This window comes from Chamaea fasciata, unplaced genomic scaffold (genome assembly GCF_029207755.1).
Source record: "Chamaea fasciata isolate MVZ Bird 193981 ecotype frontalis unplaced genomic scaffold, bChaFas1.0.hap1 SCAF_1, whole genome shotgun sequence".
NCBI classification, from domain to species: Eukaryota; Metazoa; Chordata; class Aves; order Passeriformes; family Sylviidae; genus Chamaea; species Chamaea fasciata.
In genome coordinates this window covers 150,887,519-150,905,806 of record NW_027094086.1, presented here as the reverse complement: position 1 = coordinate 150,905,806, position 18,288 = coordinate 150,887,519, and the positions used below count along the sequence as shown (strand labels likewise).

Below are 18,288 nucleotides of genomic sequence, written 5' to 3'. Positions count from 1 at the left end.
ACTGATGATGATGTACCAAACAGTACCACACCATGGGCAAACCAAGCATTTATCAAATGATGCTTTGTGTCTTATCCTTCATTTCTTCCCTAGTAATTTCTAGTATCTGATACCTTTTACCTTCCACCAAGCATTGAGTTGGTGATAGCGTGGAATTATTTACTCGAACTTAGATTTTTGTTACAGTTTAATAGGGAAAAGCCCAGAAACAGAGATTTTATGTGGGAAAGCAAGATTGCATCACATCACATTTGTGGTATTATATACATGCATGTAAATATTGAATTATATATTTTTATCTTGCATTTTACTGTCACAGAAACCTTTAGCAAACGCTCACGATCTGCTCTGTGTCACACACACTCCATCCTGCCCCTTTCTTCAAAGTATTTATGAATATACAGAATCACAGAACCATTAAGGTTGGAAAGACCTCCAAGATCACCGAGTCCAACCTCTTACAGAACACCACCTTGTCCACCAGACCCACATCCAGTTGTTTCTTGAACACTTCCAGGGATGGTGACTCCACCACTCCCCTGGGCAGCATTTTCTCCATGAGGTTTGCTCACATAAATAGCCTGTGTTGTAGCTCTGCTTCCATATCTTGCTTCTTGAAGAGAGGAAATGTCTGTTTCCATCTCAGTTTTTTCCAGTGCCAAAATGTCATTTCCTTCCCTCAGGGCACTTCCCTGCTGACAGACAGTGACAGGGTCCACCAGGGGAAGGAAGGAACAACGTATTTCTTAGTCGTGGACAATGCTGCCTTGGAAGACGGTGGTGTTTACACCTGCGTTGCCAAAAATGCAGGAGGAGAGGTTTTGTGCAAGGCAGAGCTCGTTGTACGTGAAGGTAATGCCATGTTCTCGCCTGTGGAAGCAATGCCACCCTCTTACCTGTGAAAGCATTGCCACCCTCTCACCTGTGGAAGCAATGCCACCCTCTCAGCTGCAGGAGTTGTTCCCACTGTCATGGCAACATGTAATTTGCTGCAGCCATGTTCTGGTACCTGTGTGGAATCTGTTCTGTATTCCTGTGTAGCATTCATAAATGGCCAGTATGGAAGGACCCGGGACAAAAGCAAATCACAAAAATCCCAAAATGTTTTGGGTCGGGAAGGACTTTAAAGATCCTCTAATTCCACTCCCCTGTCATGGGCAGGGACACCTTCTACTATCCCAGGTTCCTCCAAACCCCATCCAATCTGGCTCTGAACACTTCCAAGGATGGGGCAGCCACTTCTCTGGGCAACCCCAAAGTTCATTTTGACACGTTCTGTTATCAAACAACGCCACTTAATTCTCCTTAGAAGTTTAGAAGATCCCTCTAATTTTTCCTGCCTTAAATTGTCCTGTAATAACTTTGCACACTATTAGCAAGGCATTGTTGTCTGAATAATTACCCTTCTGTTTTCCTTCATTTCCAAAGCTAAGAAAGACCAAGAAGGAAAGAAAGTGGCCACCAGGAGAAAGCTCCACTCCCATTATGAGGTTAAGCAGGAGATTGGAAGGTAAATGAATTTTACTGCATCACTGCCAGGGAATATCTCACTGCCCATCTGAGCTGCTGAGGCAGAGGTGGGTCCTGAAAAGCCTGAAAAGGTGGAAGTCAAGGCAGAAGTGGGAGGTCACTCCAAGGTGTGCGGGGGCAGCTCCAAGCAGAAAAAAACATCCCAAGGCTCACAGATTAGGAGATTAGGGTTAGGAGCCTGGATGTGGCTCCTTGGCAATGGGATCATCCCAAGCCCATCACATCGGGTCTGTCCAAGGGATCCCAGAGCATCATGCTGATGCCAGCATGAACCTGCAGCAACTGCAACAGCTTTTTCCCCCTTGATGGGAGCACGTTGCTTCCCTTTGGAGACAGCCAGGAGAGGGCAACAGCACCTCACACACAGCAAAATTAGCTTCTCCTGCTGGAGAACTGAAGCACCGAGCAGCAGGGAAGCTGTCCAAGGCCAGGGTGTGGGGAAATCTCTGCCCAGGTCTGATCAGGGCTTGTCCTTCGATTCCTGCACAGGGGCTGCTTCAGCTTCGTGAAACGGGTGGTGCACAAAGGGAACAGGGTGTCCTGTGCTGCCAAGTTCATCCCTCTGCGGAGCAAGACCAAGTCTCGAGCTCACCAAGAGAGGGATATTCTTGCCTCTCTGTCCCACGACAGAATTACCAGGCTCCTGGACGAGTTTGAAACACGAAAAACACTGATTTTGATTCTGGAGTTGTATCCTTTTTTTTGTGCAGCTGTCTGAAGAGGCTGGGAAGTACTGGGTAGAGCTCATTTATTAAATATCTACATCTTTTATTATTTAGTTTTTAATTAATTTAATTAAAATTATTAAAATTTATTTATTTATTTATTTTAAATTCCTTTTTTTCCTGAGAGAAAAGGACACACACAATCCTATTCTGCACTGGAGGACAGCACAGCTCTGTAAGAGCTCCACTGCAGCCCTCAGCTTATGCTGGGTGAGAAAAATCAGATTTGTGTGAAAGAGTTATTAGGCACCAACATTATTTTCTGAAACACCTGGAAGTCATGAGCTCTGTTTCCATGAGATCCAGTCTGGGTGAGCATGAGGGAAATGCAGAACAGAGACCCCAAAATCAAGAGGCAGATTTGAGAAGTGGTACCAGGTTTAGAGCAGCTCAGTTCTGCAGGGACTCTGCTGCAGCAGAGACTTTTATAAGGATCCCATTGCCTGAGATCACCTCGTGAATTCTGCTGTTGGCTGGATGGAGGTGGTTCTGCAGCCAGAATAAGCTTTTTCCATGTGGTTCTGTTGTCCCTTAATGCCACTGCCAGATGCTCCAATGAAGAGCTCCTGGACCGTTTATTCAAGAAGAGCGTGGTCACTGAAGCTGAGGTAATTTTTCCTTTGAAAGCCCAGGTTTGGTTCTTTTTGCATTTCCCTCTAGGAATATGAGGAATGTCTTTGAACCAGTGATAATCTAGCAAAGCAGAATCAGCCTTTACCATGTGTTCCCATCAACTTTTATTGCTAGTTGCATTCTTTTGGGGAATAACTACAATCAGCCAGGGGCTTTGACCACCAGCATTGCATTCAGCCTAAAAAAAAAGATGATTTTTGCTCCACGGTCATAATTTCTTTGCTATATGTCATCTGCAGCTCCTATCTCTGCTTACTTAATGCCACTTTATCCCCTTGTAACTGTATTCTGTCTACTCCCTTTCTGTCTTTAAAAAAAGAAAAGCTGGAATTATGGTTTCCAAGGGATTTTTTTTAAACCCTTGGTGCCAAAAGTTCAAAATGTTTCACATCTCCCATCAAGTAGCCAGGTGTTCAATATTTATTGGTAAAATGAATTTTGTTTTTTCAGAAATTCTCAGAGGGAAACATCACAGAGTGGTTTGGATTGAGAGGGACCTTTAAAGATCAAATCTTGGTGAAATCAGGGACTCTCCTATTTACCCTCCCTGTTTACTAACTTTTTATTTATTAATTGTTTAATAATTGACTCAATCCTTAGGTCAAACTGTACATCAAGCAAATTTTGGAAGGGATCAAGTATCTTCATGACAACAACATCCTTCATTTGGACATCAAGGTAATTAGCAATGACCAGTCTGGCTTTTCCCAGCCTCTTGTTGGCCAGGGATTGGGTGTTCTCTCTTTGAATTATTCTTACAACTGAAAACACTCCCTGCTCTGAAGAAAAAATCCCCCATTTATTTATTTATTATTTTCATTCAACAGCCACTAAATATCCTCATGGTTTATCCTGAGAGGGAAGACCTGAAGATCTGTGACTTTGGATTTGCCCAGAGGATCATACCCGTGCAGCCCCAGTACAGCAAATACGGCTCTCCAGAGTTTGTTGCCCCAGAAATTGTTTCCCAGTCACCAGTGTCAAAAGCAACTGATATCTGGTAATTTCTCATTTTCTCAAAAAGCTTTTCCAGGCCCTCAATGGCCTGAATTTCCATTAGCTGTTAATTAGTAAATGGAGCAGTGATAATAACACAGGAAGCTGAAAGCAAACGCTGACAATCCAAAAACCATCAAGGCTCTTTAAAGCTCCTTCTGTCTAATTTTTTTCAGCCATAATTGAACTCTGACTGCTAATTAAGGCAAAGGAGCATCTTAGAGGACATGATCTCTATTCCAGGCATCAACTAGAGGGAATGATCCTAAAGGGCTTTCTAGAAAAGGCTCACAAAATAATAAAAAAAGAAGTATTTTGAGTCTTTTCCTCTATCTGTGCTTTAAAAATGAAGGATTGCCTGAGAACAATTTTTAAAAAATGTTAAAGGGGAAAAATGAATGGAATAAAAGCCAGTAGCTTTTGGGATTTATTATCCTTGAAAGGTGAAGGAGAAGGTGATCTTGCTGTTCCAGGGTGTCTAGTGGCAGGAAGAGGGGCTTGAGAAGGATGGAAAGATAGCGACAAAAATGATATTTGTGTTCCCTCTCTCCTCAGGGCTGTCGGAGTCATCACATATTTAAGGTAAATAAATCTTGGAAACACTCCTTCAATAACCCTTTGTCCATCAGAGCCCTCCAGTACTTTCAAGTGAGAGACGTGAGTGGAGCATTCAGTCCTTTCATAGTGAGGACAATTTATTTTGTGGTTTCCTCATTTCCTGGTTGCTCCTCATGAACATTGCAAGTCCCAGGCACGGAGCCCCTCAAGTATTTAAAACCCCAATTAAGCATTTGTGCTTCTGTAATCTGAACAGAAAATAGAAATCTAAAATCTGTCTCATTTCATTTTATGGTGTTCAATAAATAAGCCTCACGTGCAAGTCTCCATTTGCTGGGGAGAACGACAGGAAAACTCTCCTAAATATCCAGAACGGGGAAATTTCATGGACCATTCCTGATGTTGTTCACTTGAGTGAAGATGCAAAGGACTTCATGAAGGGGATCCTGCAGCAGCACCCCAAGTGAGTGCCCTCCTGTGCCTCCCTCTGTGCAGAGCTGTTGGTGTCCCAGCAGCCGCGTCCCAGCTCATCATTTGGTTTGAAAAGTAGAAAGCTGAGTGAGATGTGGTGCGTTTTGCCTTAATTCTTCCTTATTGTTCCCCATTCCCCAACCCACAACTCGGATATTTGCCAAATTGGCCTCCCTCTGGTGTGGTGATGTCCTTGCTCCCTGCCTCCTCCAGGCTGAGGAGTTTGTGGAATAACGCAGATGAGTGGGAAGAGCACAGACTGGTACAGAGGGAGTTATGCGAGAATCAAATAACATTGACCACATTCATTAAGCAATTTCAAGCACAAAAGTTGGCTTGAAGGCATATTTACAGGCACTTGGTTTTAATTTCATTTCTGCTCTTTCTGCCTGGTGCCAAAGCTATTTTCACTCTGGTCACCTAAAGAGGCAAAGCCACTCTCAGAGCTGCCCTGGACACTTTTGAATCCCTGCAGAGAGCCATGAGCTCTTCCTGAGCATCTGTGGGGAGTATCAGACTGAAAAATGAGGATATTTTCCCCTCAGGGGAAGGAAACCTTGAGTTAGAAGGTTCTGTGTCTTTTTGGCTTCTCTGCTCCAAATCAGCATCCCAAGGACACAGCCCTGAGTGTAGGTGGGTGTCTGCATGCAGCAGCACCTTCAGGAAGATCAGTGAATGCTGTTGGAGGTGATTTCCTACTAAAATGTCAATTATTCTCTTACCAGGTCCAGGCCAAGTGCTTTGGACTGTCTTTCCCACAAATGGTTCATGGTAAGTTTGTCCTGGCCCTTTATTAGTCAATTTTCCCTAATATCCAACCTAAATCTCCCTGGTGAAACCCGAGGCCATTCCCTCTTGTTCTATCACATCAGTACAGAAATGAAACTGGCCTTGCGGACTAAAGTTATGGTTTATACTCCAAAGCCTTAAATCACTAAGGAAAAGAGTTAAAAATTAATGACAGCAAAAAGGATTTAATGACAGGTATTGAACAAGGCTTGATTTGATCACTGAAAAGCTGATTTTATCTGCAATTTAACTACGAGAGGAGTGCAGCATTTGATCTACTGTAACTCCTAAATTAAACAATTGTGTAAAGAGAGAATTCTAAAAAAAAACCCCACAAAAACTTCTGAAGAAATGAAATCAGGATTTTTTAAACCAATGGTTTTCCTCTCCTTCCACCTGGCAGCACAATGTCCCTCTTGAAGCAGCTCATTTCATCAATACCAAACAGCTCAAATTCATTGTGGCTCGGAGCAAGTGGCAGGTGAGTTGCCCCTAATCTGTGTCGATTCTGTTTAGTTATATCTATTTTTAATTGCATCTGAATCTTTGAAAATCTTTTGGGTTAGGACAGCGAGCTCAGCAGAGATCTGAGCATGGCAGGGAGTTAGGGAAAAGCCCAGGAGAGATGGAGGTGTCAGGAATTAATTACCTAGGCTTTTACTGCCTGGAAACCCATGCAGGTGCCTGTAAGACACAAGGTTGTGTCTAAGTTAGGTGCCCCCAGGTGCCTTTGCAATCGGAGCTGAATTACAGACAGGTGCCAAGAAAATGCCTCTTGGCATTCATATTCCTGAAGTTCTCTCAAATAATTGGATTGATTGCCTTCTGGACATGCCAGTTTCTCTCTGCTGGCTGGAAGGAGAGGCCCAGCTACAAATGAGATGCCCCACACGGCAGAATTTAGAGCAGAGGAATCCCATGTCCTGCACTTGGTAGGTCTTCTGCTGGCCTAAGTCACTGTAGGTTGCATTGCAGTCAGAGGATTTAAAGCCATCTACTCCAGCAAGTCTCTCATCTGATGTTTTCCATCAAAAACTCCTTTCCATCTGTTTTGAGTGGCCAGATTGACTCTGGAAATCTCTGTAACAGTCTTGTTTCCCCCAGTCAAAAGAGCAAGTGTGTTCCCTGAAGTCAATTTAATTTCATGTCTGTGAATGAGGAAGAGGAAGATTTGGAGAGAAAGTGAAGCCTGGATTGGTGACATTATCAGGGGCTGGCAGTGTCTAATTAGACCCATGGGTGTTGTAATTAGGGGTGCAGGAGTTCATTTTGGTGTGTTTGCTTTCCCTACTCCCACCATGTGCCCATCTCCTTGTGCTGTGCCTCATTTTCCTTCTCAGCGCTCCCTGATGTGTTACAAATCCATCCTGGTGATGAGGTCCATCCCAGAAATCCTGGAAAGAACCCACGACAACAGCTCCCTGGCCATCTCCCGACACCTCATTGAGGAAAGCACTTCATCCAGCACCAGTGGCTCCTCTTCTGACAACGAAAACTCCAATTTCCCCGAAAAGAGGCACTTTGGCTCCACCCCCGAGCTGCACTTGCCTGTATTTGATGCCCCAAGCCATCCTGAGCCTCTGAAACGTTCAAGTGAACGGGAGCACTCCAAAGCCTCCATCCCTCCAGTGAAACCCATGAGGAGGAAATATGCTTCGATGAAGGCTGAGGTGGGGGACAGATCACCCGCAGAAAGCAAAGAGCTCATGGCGAGTGGCTTACAGGAGAAAGAGGAGAGGCTCCTTCCCAGCCTTCGGGCAGAGCCGTCCCAAAAAAGTGTCTCTGCTGAGCCTTCATCCCTGAGGGCTTCCACAGAAAGCACACCACCTGCGCATCAGAAAGAAAAACCAGGCACATCTTCATCTGAAAAGGACAGAACTGAAGAGGCAGGGGATGGGACAGAAAAGCCATCTGCCTGTGTGCCCAGGCAGAGTGTCATTAAAAGCACCTTCTACAGCCAGGCAAGTGAGCTGCCTGCAAGGCCGCCCTCCTCACCAGGCAGGGAGTTCAGGAGGCACCTGGACAGAGCCAGAAGGACTTTCCGGAAGGCTGGCTATTCAAAGGTGCCCCTCAGTGGCCTGCGTGAACCCCTCCTTGAGCAGTTTGAGCTGGAGGAGGAAGAAGAAGAAGGAGGAGATGATCGCAGAGAAGGTCTGCTGGGATCCTTGACCAAATCGGCGTCCTTTGACACGGCCAGGAAGCCACCGCACCCTGCCATCGCTGGGGCCAGCCGCAGCCGGTCCCTGGATGACTACAGGCTGAGGGCCTCCAGATCCTTGAGGGAACAAGATATTCTGGAGGAGGACTGTGATGTGTTGTCCCAGGAAAGCTGCCCTGAAGGCAGTGACCACTGCGATGTTTCCGCAGGGCCTGGCAAGGGATGTTCTGCGGACACAGCAGACCAAGGGGTCGCCGGGAGAGCCAGCAAGGATTGCTCAGGAGAGAAGCCCTCTCCCTCCACACACTGTGAGGGGAATGGGTGCTCACCTGCTCTTATCCAGCAGGTGGAGGGACTCCCAGTGTCACCTCACAGGAGTGAGAACAGGAAGCGTTTGCTGAAGAAGTCGAAAGCCACTGAGATTGAGGAGGACGTTGAATGTTTGGAAGGCAAAAGGCCCATTCCAAGTGCCCAGTGCTCAGATGTAACAGCACCATCAGCTCCAAAACATGAGAGCACAGAGGGTAAATCTGCCCCTGGCCATGCCTCTGACTCTGCTTTTCAGGAGGGCAGAGAGTCCATTTCAACCCTCACAAAGTCAGAGAGCACCCCAAAGTCATCTCCTCAGAGTAAGGGAGGCATGTCTCTGCCACAGGAGTCTGCTCCCACCGACACCCACCCAGATCTAACAGCTGGAAGCTTGCTTATCAAAAGGACAGCCCCAGCCCCACCTTGGAAAGACAAAAGGCAGAAACATTCAGATGAAAAGACTTCTGCTCATGGCACTGCTGAATCTGAACTCATGGAGCATGAAAGCTCTGCTGTTCCAGCAGAACAAACAGAAACTGATTCACTTCCAGTATGTAAAGACAAAAGTGAGGAAGTTCCTGGGAAAAGTGTTCCAGCAGCTACTGTCATGCTGGGCAAACTTCCAGGTACCCTCACAGCTGGTGAAGGTGTTCCTCAGAAGATGAAGACCCGTAAAGATGTGAGATCTGCTGTCCTGGAAGATGCAGAAGCAGCTGTTACAGGAATCACTCCACCATCAGCCCACGGTGATGAAAGCCAAGCACACAAGAAGGCTCCTGTTCACCTAGACACGGCATCAGCTGTCTTGAAGGGAGAGCAGCTTGCTCTTCCCAAAATCCCACCACCAGGATCAGTGCCAGCTCTGGTCTCCCATGGAGCACAGCAGGCTCTCAGCAAGGAGAAACTTGCACAGCAGGCTCTCAGCAAGGAGAAACCTGCTGCTCTGAGGAGTAAAAGCTCAGCTGTCACAGAGGTTGTTTCCAGTTTGGCCCGTGAAGCAGCTGAGCCCTGGAAGGTTCCTGAAGGCCATGGCTCAGAGCCTACTGATCTGGAGAGCAGACACCCAGCCAGAGCTGCGTCCTCCCCAAGCACTGCCCTCCCTCAGGTCTGGGAGAGTGAAAAACAACAACATACAGAGGTGTCAGTTCACAGTGAGATGAGATCTGTTGTGACAGCAAGTGGAAGTGGAGCAGCTGGACAAGCTGTGGCTGCTCCTTTCCCCAAGGCTGGACACGGGGTGTTTGAGCAGCACAGGGCCGAGATTTCACACGGTCAGAAGAGTGGCAGTTCAGGTGCATTAACTGCTTCACAACCAGAAGTTGCTCCAGCTTCAGCCTATGAACTGGAATATGAGGAATATCCAGAGGTTTATGGTGAGGGTGGAGGCATTGCCTTGGAAGGTGGAAGATGTGATGCTGGAAAAGCTTCCCCACCACTGCTCCGCAGGGATCATGGTCAGCAGCTGTCACACCACAGATCTTCTTTTTACAGTGACGAGGAGTCTGCTGTGCTGGAGGGCTTAGTGGATGAGATGGTTTCCCTCTCCGAAGAGATGAATGTTTGGGCAGAGTCAGTTTCTGAAGAGAAGGGAAGCAGGAAGCACATTTCTCCTCAAAGAGGGATGTTCTACAAAGGCAGCCAGGCACACATGGACACCTCCTTCCCTTCTGTCCAACAGGGTGGAAGAGGAGAAGTCTCTGAGCAGGATGACCTTACTGAACCTTACCTTGCTGTGAGTGAGGAGCCAGGAGTCCTGGAAGAGCAGGGAGCACAGACAGTTCCTCATGAATGTGAGCACCTGGAGGACTTGGCATTTGAGACTTCTCCTTCCAGCCGCGAGAGCGTTTCCTCCACAGAGAGCTTGGACACTGCAGAAAGACCCATCCACGTGCCAGTGATCAAAGACACTGGAAAACACCCAGAAGTTTCTTTGGTGAAAATCAAAGACCTGTCAGATGAAGCTCCCAGTCATGGCAGCGGCCCCCAAAAATTCGACATCTCGGAAGTGGAGCCCGCCTACTTGAATTTCTCAGACCTGTATGACATTGTTTATTTTCCATTTGAGTTTCTGAGCTATAAGAAGCCTTCACCCAAACCAGTCCCTAGACGGTTTATGCTGCTTGGTGAAAGGGCAAGGTCCCCTCCTTCAGGACATCTCCATAAGGATAAAAGACTGTGCATCAGGGAACAGGAAGACAAGAACAGGAAGAACCGTTTGGAAATATCCGAGGATTCAAAGGCAGCTAACTCATCAGCCATGGGGAAAGGGGCAGACGGCCATAAGGAAATGTACAGCTCCCAAAAGGACTCCAGTGGGAAGCAGAAAAGCTCCTTCCACACCAAGCCTGGACTCTTTAAGCCATATGCAAGGTCTCATTCAGTGGAGCAATCGGTGGAGCAGAGTCTGAAGAAGAAAGTAAAAGCTTCTGTTGCCCATATTTCAAGAATCCTAAAAGGAAAGACATCTCCTGAGCCAGAGGAAGGTAATTATTTCCCTCTGTTCCTTCACAGATTTGCTGCCATAACTGGGCTCTGCTACAGTTGCCCTTTTTTGTCCCCCAGCTTATTTGAAGCTGTGGTTAGACTGGAATTGCAAATCGGGCCGTGGCAGGTTCTGAATTCAGTAGTTTCCACCATCAGGTCTCTGTTACTGGCTGGCTTCAGTGCAGTCAGCTGGGTTAATCCACTGATGGAAGGGGCTCAAATTCCCTGTCAGAGGTTGCACAGATGCAGATCAGGGCTGGGTGATGCTTTCCTTGCTGCAGTTGTCACCTGTCCGTGGCAAATCTCTCAGGGTAAAGTGACTGGGAGAAGTTGAAGTCACCCTGGCTGCTGGACATGGGGATGTGTTCTTTCTCTTCTGCCATCCCTGGACATTCCCTGTTCTTCCAGGACACTGCTCTGTTTGCAGCAGCTGTCACAGACTTCCCTGTAAATTAACTCTGGTTAATAAGGGAACCTGTGACTATTTATGTGTGAAGGCAGAACTGTCACTGCCAATGGATGCCAGAGGGAAAAGGATGGCCTTGAATGACTTCTCATCCTTTCTCACAACAGAGTTTGGTGAGCTGGGAAGTGAGGCAGCAGAAAAGGAGCTGTTAATAGGGGCTGAAGGATCTCTGAAGAGGAAATCAGCGCTCCCTTCATTCAAGCTACCAAGCCTCATCCCAAAGGAGAAAGGTATTGTTGTGGCAGGAGTAATTGGTTTGTTTTACCCTCAGAGGAAAGAATTCAGGAAAAAATTGCTTTTTCCCTAGCAGGTTTTTCCTTGACTCCATCAGGAGCAGTTTCTGAGGTCATGTTACTGTCCTAGCACTTAGCAAAGCCCAGATAAACACTGGGAAGGGCAGTTGTGGGAGGCTGGCCACTGTGGAGAAAACTCACGAAGAAACACAGAAGAAAACCTGAGTTCCCCCTTTCCCATGGAGATAGGAGCAGATTTGATGCTCTGTAGCACCAAACTTCTCTCTTCTTGTGTTGTCTTGATCATAGAATCATTTAGTTGGCAAAGACCTCTAAGTTTACTGAGTCCAACCATTAACCCAGCACTGCCAAGGCCACCACTAAACCATGTCCCCAAGTACCACACATCTGTTAAATCCCTCCAGGGATGGTGACTCCTGGGATTCCTTCTCCAGTCCTTGACAGCCCTTTCCATGAAGATATTTTCCCTAATATCCAAACTAAACCTCCCTTGGGGCAACTGGAGGCCACTTCCTCTGGTTCTATTTGATCCCCTCATCCTTGAAATTCCGTAATTCAGTTTTGCCCCCACATTTAGGTTTGGTCAGAGGAAAACCCTTGTTGTGACAGGGTTTGTCTCTGCTCTGAGCTGTTCTGCTGCTTTAGCAGTACCAGGGCTGGCCAATGAAGATATCCTCCATGGATTTTCCGTTGATCCATCTGGATCTGTCACACTACACCCATGGGTGAACAGGGTTCCTTCACCTGTGAGCTCTGTGCCTGGCGGATTCTCCAAATGGTGGTCAAAGGAATGGGAAAGCATGAACCAGAAAGGCTCTTGACCCCATTAAAAATGTTTTCTGATGTCCTGCAGGGGTTTGTCTCCCACAAAGCTCTCCAGGCTATTCTGAATCACCCTGTCTTCGTTTTGAAAGACAGGTGTCTGCCAGGAAAGAGCCAGAGCCTGCCTTGGAATGGAGAATGTAAACCCTCTCCCTCTGAATTATTTTATTTTTGAAATTAAGGGGCTCTCAGACAAAGATATGGGAATAAGAATAACAGTTCTTTACCAGGAATATTAAAAATGCAGTAGTGCAAAAAAGCAAACAAACAAAAAAAGAAAAAAAAAACCACTAACAGAGTCAGAGCATAACCTGACACCCTGCTGGTCAGTCCAATCAAGTCCTCCTGCAGTGACAGATGTGGTTCTGTTGGAGCAGAGATGATCCTGTAGAAGGGTGCAGTTTCCCTCTGAAGGTCCAGTGGTGCTGAGATGGGTCTGGTCTCCCTCTGGGAATCCAGTGCAAACAGGCTGTGCTGGTGTTCTGACTCTCAGATTTTATCCAAGAAGGAATGCTTGGCTCCTCCCCCTGGGTGGAGCATCTCCCAATGGGATGATGTAATTGTATCAGCCATGCAGTGAGCCTCGATGGCCCATTAACAGCAGATATCCCCTGGAGGGAGGATGGGTGGTGAGAGAGATAAAGAACACTGCCCCACCCGGTTTTAACAGCTGGCCATTAACAGAAAGACACCTTCCACCTCTCCTCTCCGGAGTTATGAGATAAAGAAAAAACATCCTTTCACCTGCTTTCAACAGATTGGGAATAGAATAGATATTGCATTGCAACCCAAGGCAAACCCTTCCCCTCCTCTCTGCAGCCCCGTCGTTCGTCGAGGAGCTCATGGACCAGGCTGCAGCCGCTGGACAGTGCGTGACGCTCTCGTGCCGGACAGCAGCTCACTCCTCCCTGCACATCAACTGGTTCAGAGGTGACACTGCCACCCCTCCAGAGAGTCCCTGACCCCCAGGACAGGGCTGCAGGGAGAGCTTTAAACACCTTGGAATCAATTTGCAGGGCACTTACAATCTTACAGGAGGCCAGCCTGTAATGAGCCCCATGAAGATATATGTATCAAGTCCTGAGGGCTAACCTGCAACCTCCAAGAGTGGCTAAGAGTAATATTTGCCAGACAGCTCCTTGAGCATGTTTTGTAGAGCAAAAGGCTTTAATAAATGAGAAAATAGCAAATGATACAAAAATAAAAGGACAAAAGCCGTGCACAGGTGTTAGAGAAGCCCTTACACCTGGCTAGAACACCCCAAAAAGCCCTGAACACCTCTGTGGTCCTTCTTAAGTACCTGATGTTTTAGGAGGGCTTTTAGGTTGCTGCCCAATAGAAACTAGCTACATTTCAGAAGAACAGCTACAGAGACCAACAGGTGCCTTTGGTCCCTACCATGAGGGATGAACAGAAAGTTCTGGTGCTTCTCCCTTAAAAGTCATGGGTGTAACTGAAACCCCCTTTCCTTTTTTGGAAACATTTGCTGGGGTGTGGAAATGCACTGCTACAACTTACCTCTCCCATCTGCTGCTTTCCAGATGGGATACCTGTCCAGAGCAGCAGCCGGATCCTCATCTCATCCACGCTCAAACACTTCCAGCTGTTAACAATTCTCTCTGTTAATGCTGAGGATTTTGGTATTTACACCTGTGTGGCCACAAACTCTCTGGGCTCAGCATCCACCTCTTGCGTCATAAGAAAAGCAGGTGAGGGAAGGAGTAGCTGCAGAAATAGGTATTTAAGTATTTCTGCCCCCAAAAATGTAACCTATCAATACCTCTGAGGTAAGACTTTTGCACATTCCCTCTTCTTCACTCCCTATTTTCTCTTCTGAATTAAGAGCCACTCCAAGACAAAATCTTAGTACTGAGTTTAAATTAGTGATGGTAAAATTGCTGTTCCACTAGCTGTGTGTATATATATATACATTAAAAAATACATGTTATATATATATATTTGTGTGTGATATCTGTAGCTGAGATATGCTGGCTGTAGAGTTTTTTATCACAGCAGTGCTGCTGTAAACACTCATGGGGTTTGTGCCTCCTCTCCACAGAGGTTCCCCCCAGCCCTCCACCCCCTGACATCGTGGAGGTCTACAAGGATGGAGCACAGGTGGTTTGGAAACCTGTGGAAACCAACACCCCTGTCCAGTACACTGTCCAGTGCAAGACTGAAGGTAAAATGCTGTCCTTATGCTTTGCAAGGAACATCTCGGTTTGTATGATCTCTTCACCAGCTGGATATTTCATTGCTGTTCAGAAAAAGTCTGCTGTAACTCCCCAGTTTAAAGCTAGGAATGGGATTCATACAGCTATCATGTAACCATGTAAAAGTTAGGAGTTGTGCTGGTTTAATCGGCCTGGGATTTGCATATTCATACCAAGGCTTTGCTAAAGTGTGAATCAAACAAGGCTGCGTGGAAAACAAACAAAAGTGAGCAGGTACAGGAGAAAATGACTGGTCTGATACGCAGCTCTGAGTAAGCTCACAAAATTAGACACTAATGAAACAACATCATCCCAGACTCATGTTTTCTGTACAGTCTTGGAGAAAGATAATTTATCAAACAGGCAATTTATCCTCTGCTGAACAGCTGTGCTTTCTTTTCCCATTGAGTATGGAGGAACCTCAGGGGAAAGAGCCAGGATAAGATATCCAAAGTCTGACAAAACTGCATCAACCCTTTGATATTCTCTTTTGAGGCTTGGTCCAGAGGCTGATGAAAGTCAGAGGATCATTTAATCGTGGAATGGTTTGGGTTGGAAGACACCTTAAAAAAATCTAATTCCAGCCCTCCTGCCATGGGCAGGGACACTTTCCACTATCTCAGGTTGCTCCAATCCCTGTCCAACCTGGCCTCAAACACTTCCAGGGATTACGGGGCAGCCACAGCTTCTCTGGACATCCTGTGCCAGGGCCTCCCCACCCTCGGAATAACAAATTCTTCCTGACATCTAATCTAAGTCTCCCACAGTTTAAAGCCGTTCCCACTCATCCTGTCACTATCTGCCCTTGTCAAAAGTGGATGTTTTTCTGTTTAGTTACAAAAGCTTTGTATCAAATCCTCAAGGCTGTTCTGCCTCTCCTGGGATGGATTTGCTGTTGTTATTATGAGTGTGATTTCTGATAGCAATTCCTGCTGCAGCCACACAAACACAGCCTTTCAGATTCATCCGCTCCGTGTTCCTTCACTTAATTCACACAAACAAACAAACAAACAAACACATGAACACTCCCTTCTGGATCAGCACGGGCAGCAGCTTTCTGCCTTTTCCCTCTGGAGCTGGTGTGAGTCACCTTCCCTCCCAATACCATTTTCTTCAGCATTATTCCTTCTGACACAGCTGTAGGAGAGATTTTGGGGAGGATACAAACACAAGTCCTTCCAATTAGGAAGAAAAATGGGAAACAGCATCTACAATTTTCCACTGCGTTCTGGCAGTTCCAGTGCATTTGGCAGAAACATGCAAAATTCTGCTCTCCTGAACACAGGAGGATTAAGACAATCAGGAATAAATTCCTTGTTTTATCCATTATTTGAAAACAGGCTTTTCTACACTGCTTCTGTACATATTTATTTCTAAGCTGTACCTGCTCCTTCTTGCACAAACAGCCCCAAATTCAACCAGTACCCTGTAATATCATTGACATCTTGGGTTTGGGTGGGGAATTGTTGCCTATCTAATCACTTGAGGCTCTTCTCCAGAGTTTATTTGAATGGAAGGATGGGTTTATATCTCAGGCAGTTGCAGGGAGTTGGGTTCAGTCTTGAGCAGAGCAGCAAAACAGGAGATGCAGCATCATGGGGGAGGAATGCTGATTAAATGTTTGCTGGGGATTTTCTCCTTCCTAACTTACTGCCATGAATAATGAGTCCAGAACGTACCTACAATTCCAGTTCTGTGAGAAATCATCTGAGTTTCATAAAAGCTGAGTAAAACCATCCATGTTTCAAACACTGGGTTTACCAGGATGGTGTTAGTGGATGGTTCTGTCCAGGAATCCTGCACCTCGTGGTCTCAACTGGATTCAAGACAGAGCCAACAGGAAAATAAAATCCTGATATATGTTTTGTTCGGAGTTCTTGACATATATTTCAGTAGTGTTTGATGGTATGAATTAGATAAAAGATAAAAAACTACAGCAAAATTTCACCACTCCTCTGGAACAATATTGGCACAACTTGGAATTACCAGATAGAAATCAGCTGATTTTAAAGAAGAATAACACAGGTATAGCCCCAAAGTTGGCCATGGTGAGTTGGTTTCTCCACATTCCCAGCACATAAGTAAAGCTAGTGGGAAAAAAAAAAATAAACCAACAATAAAAAAAGAAAACCACAACAAAAAATCCCAAATCTCAAAAAACCTCCAACCCATTGTGACCATCTTAAAATGAATCCTGATCTCTTTTCTCTCTTCCCTTGGCTAAGATGGGGAGTGGACGACTCTTGCTTCTGACATCACTGACTGCTGCTACTATGCCAGAAATCTGCCCCAGGGATTCATCTACCACTTCAGGACAGCCTGCACCAGCAAGGCAGGGATGGGCCCCTACAGCCAGCCCTCTGCCAAAGTGAAAATCACTGGGAAGGATCAGATGGGTAAGACCAAACGCCAAGAAAACTTTGGGATATCCTGCATCAAACCCACTGCATCCTTTTAGGTGTGGGCCCAGAAGCCAAGAGCAAGTGAATCAAGGCCAATTCCACTTTGTTTAGGGCTTTTGCATCTAAAATTAAATTATTTTCTAATTGTTTTCTAATTCTGGACACAGGGGAATAAGTATAAACATTAAAAACCCCACTAAGATAACAACATCATGTAAATATAAACAATGTGTAACTATATGAAATTCAAAATTAAAACAAAAACCTGGGAACTGTAGATTACCTATTGAAGACAGTTTTGATTTGAGATGATGAGGAAGTGGGTCTTGTACAATAAATTTTTTACTGTGGGCATTTATCTACTGATACAGATCTTGCACTGTTGAAAACTCTGGACTTGCTTATTTTATGGACTAAATCCTAAATTCAGTAGTTAACTTGTCTATTCTGGTATTTTCCATTGGGAATCATTGTCCTTCTGTGGTGAATTTTCCAGCTGTCTTTTGTCTCTGAAGTTAAGAAATCTTGATTTACTATTTTTGTCACCTGTTTGACAACTTTGTACTGCACACATGTTTTTAAAATTAAGAGATCCATGGCCCCACAGCAAACATATCCTCATAGCAGGGGAAATGTCCTTTCTGTAAAGAAACAGAAGGATGATCTAGCTGGAATTTCCTCCCAATGGAGAGGATTGCACTCTAAAAATCAGTTCACAGAGATATTTTTAACTCACCCTGTCCTTTTTCTCTGGATTTGTTACCACATCTCAGCGTGTCCAGCTTTTCCAACCAGATGCTTTAAAGGGATGCTTTAGTATTTCAGGGAGTGCTGGGACACAACCACACACCAGAACCAGAGCGACAAGTTCCAGCTGCTGCTTTGAAATGTCCAACCACAAGGAGTTTCTAATTTCTTGTCAGTTTTCATCATATCCTGAGGATTTTCTGTGTGAGAAAATAAGAAAACAGTGGCTAAGATGTTTGATACCATAGCACACAATACAGAATCCACCTCGTTCTGTCTGGAGTGGCCACACCAGGGAATTTTTGGGTGGACAGAGCAGAATCTGTTGCATTCCAATAGCAGCAGGTGTTGGGCCACAGCTGGAACACAGGGTCACCTGGAGGAAGCCCTGCTGACATCAAGAGGTCTTCACTGAAGACCAAAAGCTGGGTAGTTGTAAAAGCAAAGTCCTTTATTGCTTTGTTAAAATCAGTGTGAGGAAGGCATTGGTGTCACAGTTCATGCCAGTATGCCAAAAGCCTTCTGGCATAAAGTCCCTAAATCCCAAGCAGAAGCAGCAGGATCATAACAGCAGCAGCGACAGCACCTGTAATCTGTGTCCCCTAAGTGTGCTAGCATCCTCAAAGCAGTGCATTTTTATTCTATTTTTAGCCAATCAGGCTTAAACACAAATTTTCTACATTCTTGCTGGACCAATCCTAAGCCAAGATTGATGTGTGATAATATTCGTA

At 45.7% G+C, this 18,288-nt stretch overlaps 1 protein-coding gene across 2 annotated transcripts in view; it reads left to right on the top strand.

The window, feature by feature from the left end:
• Positions 1-18,288, top strand: part of OBSCN (obscurin, cytoskeletal calmodulin and titin-interacting RhoGEF) — a 182,848-nt gene that overhangs the window by 157,552 nt on the left and 7,008 nt on the right. For both annotated transcript variants that reach the window (XM_066201918.1, XM_066201928.1), the window contains 16 exons: positions 684-852; positions 1,429-1,510; positions 2,020-2,220; positions 2,803-2,863; positions 3,489-3,566; positions 3,716-3,888; positions 4,440-4,466; positions 4,753-4,905; positions 5,639-5,684; positions 6,106-6,183; positions 7,043-10,652; positions 11,227-11,349; positions 13,015-13,125; positions 13,737-13,904; positions 14,255-14,377; positions 16,634-16,804. In XM_066201918.1, the coding sequence (XP_066058015.1) occupies positions 684-852; positions 1,429-1,510; positions 2,020-2,220; positions 2,803-2,863; positions 3,489-3,566; positions 3,716-3,888; positions 4,440-4,466; positions 4,753-4,905; positions 5,639-5,684; positions 6,106-6,183; positions 7,043-10,652; positions 11,227-11,349; positions 13,015-13,125; positions 13,737-13,904; positions 14,255-14,377; positions 16,634-16,804 (5,374 nt within the window). The remainder of the gene's footprint in view (positions 1-683; positions 853-1,428; positions 1,511-2,019; positions 2,221-2,802; positions 2,864-3,488; positions 3,567-3,715; positions 3,889-4,439; positions 4,467-4,752; positions 4,906-5,638; positions 5,685-6,105; positions 6,184-7,042; positions 10,653-11,226; positions 11,350-13,014; positions 13,126-13,736; positions 13,905-14,254; positions 14,378-16,633; positions 16,805-18,288) is intronic.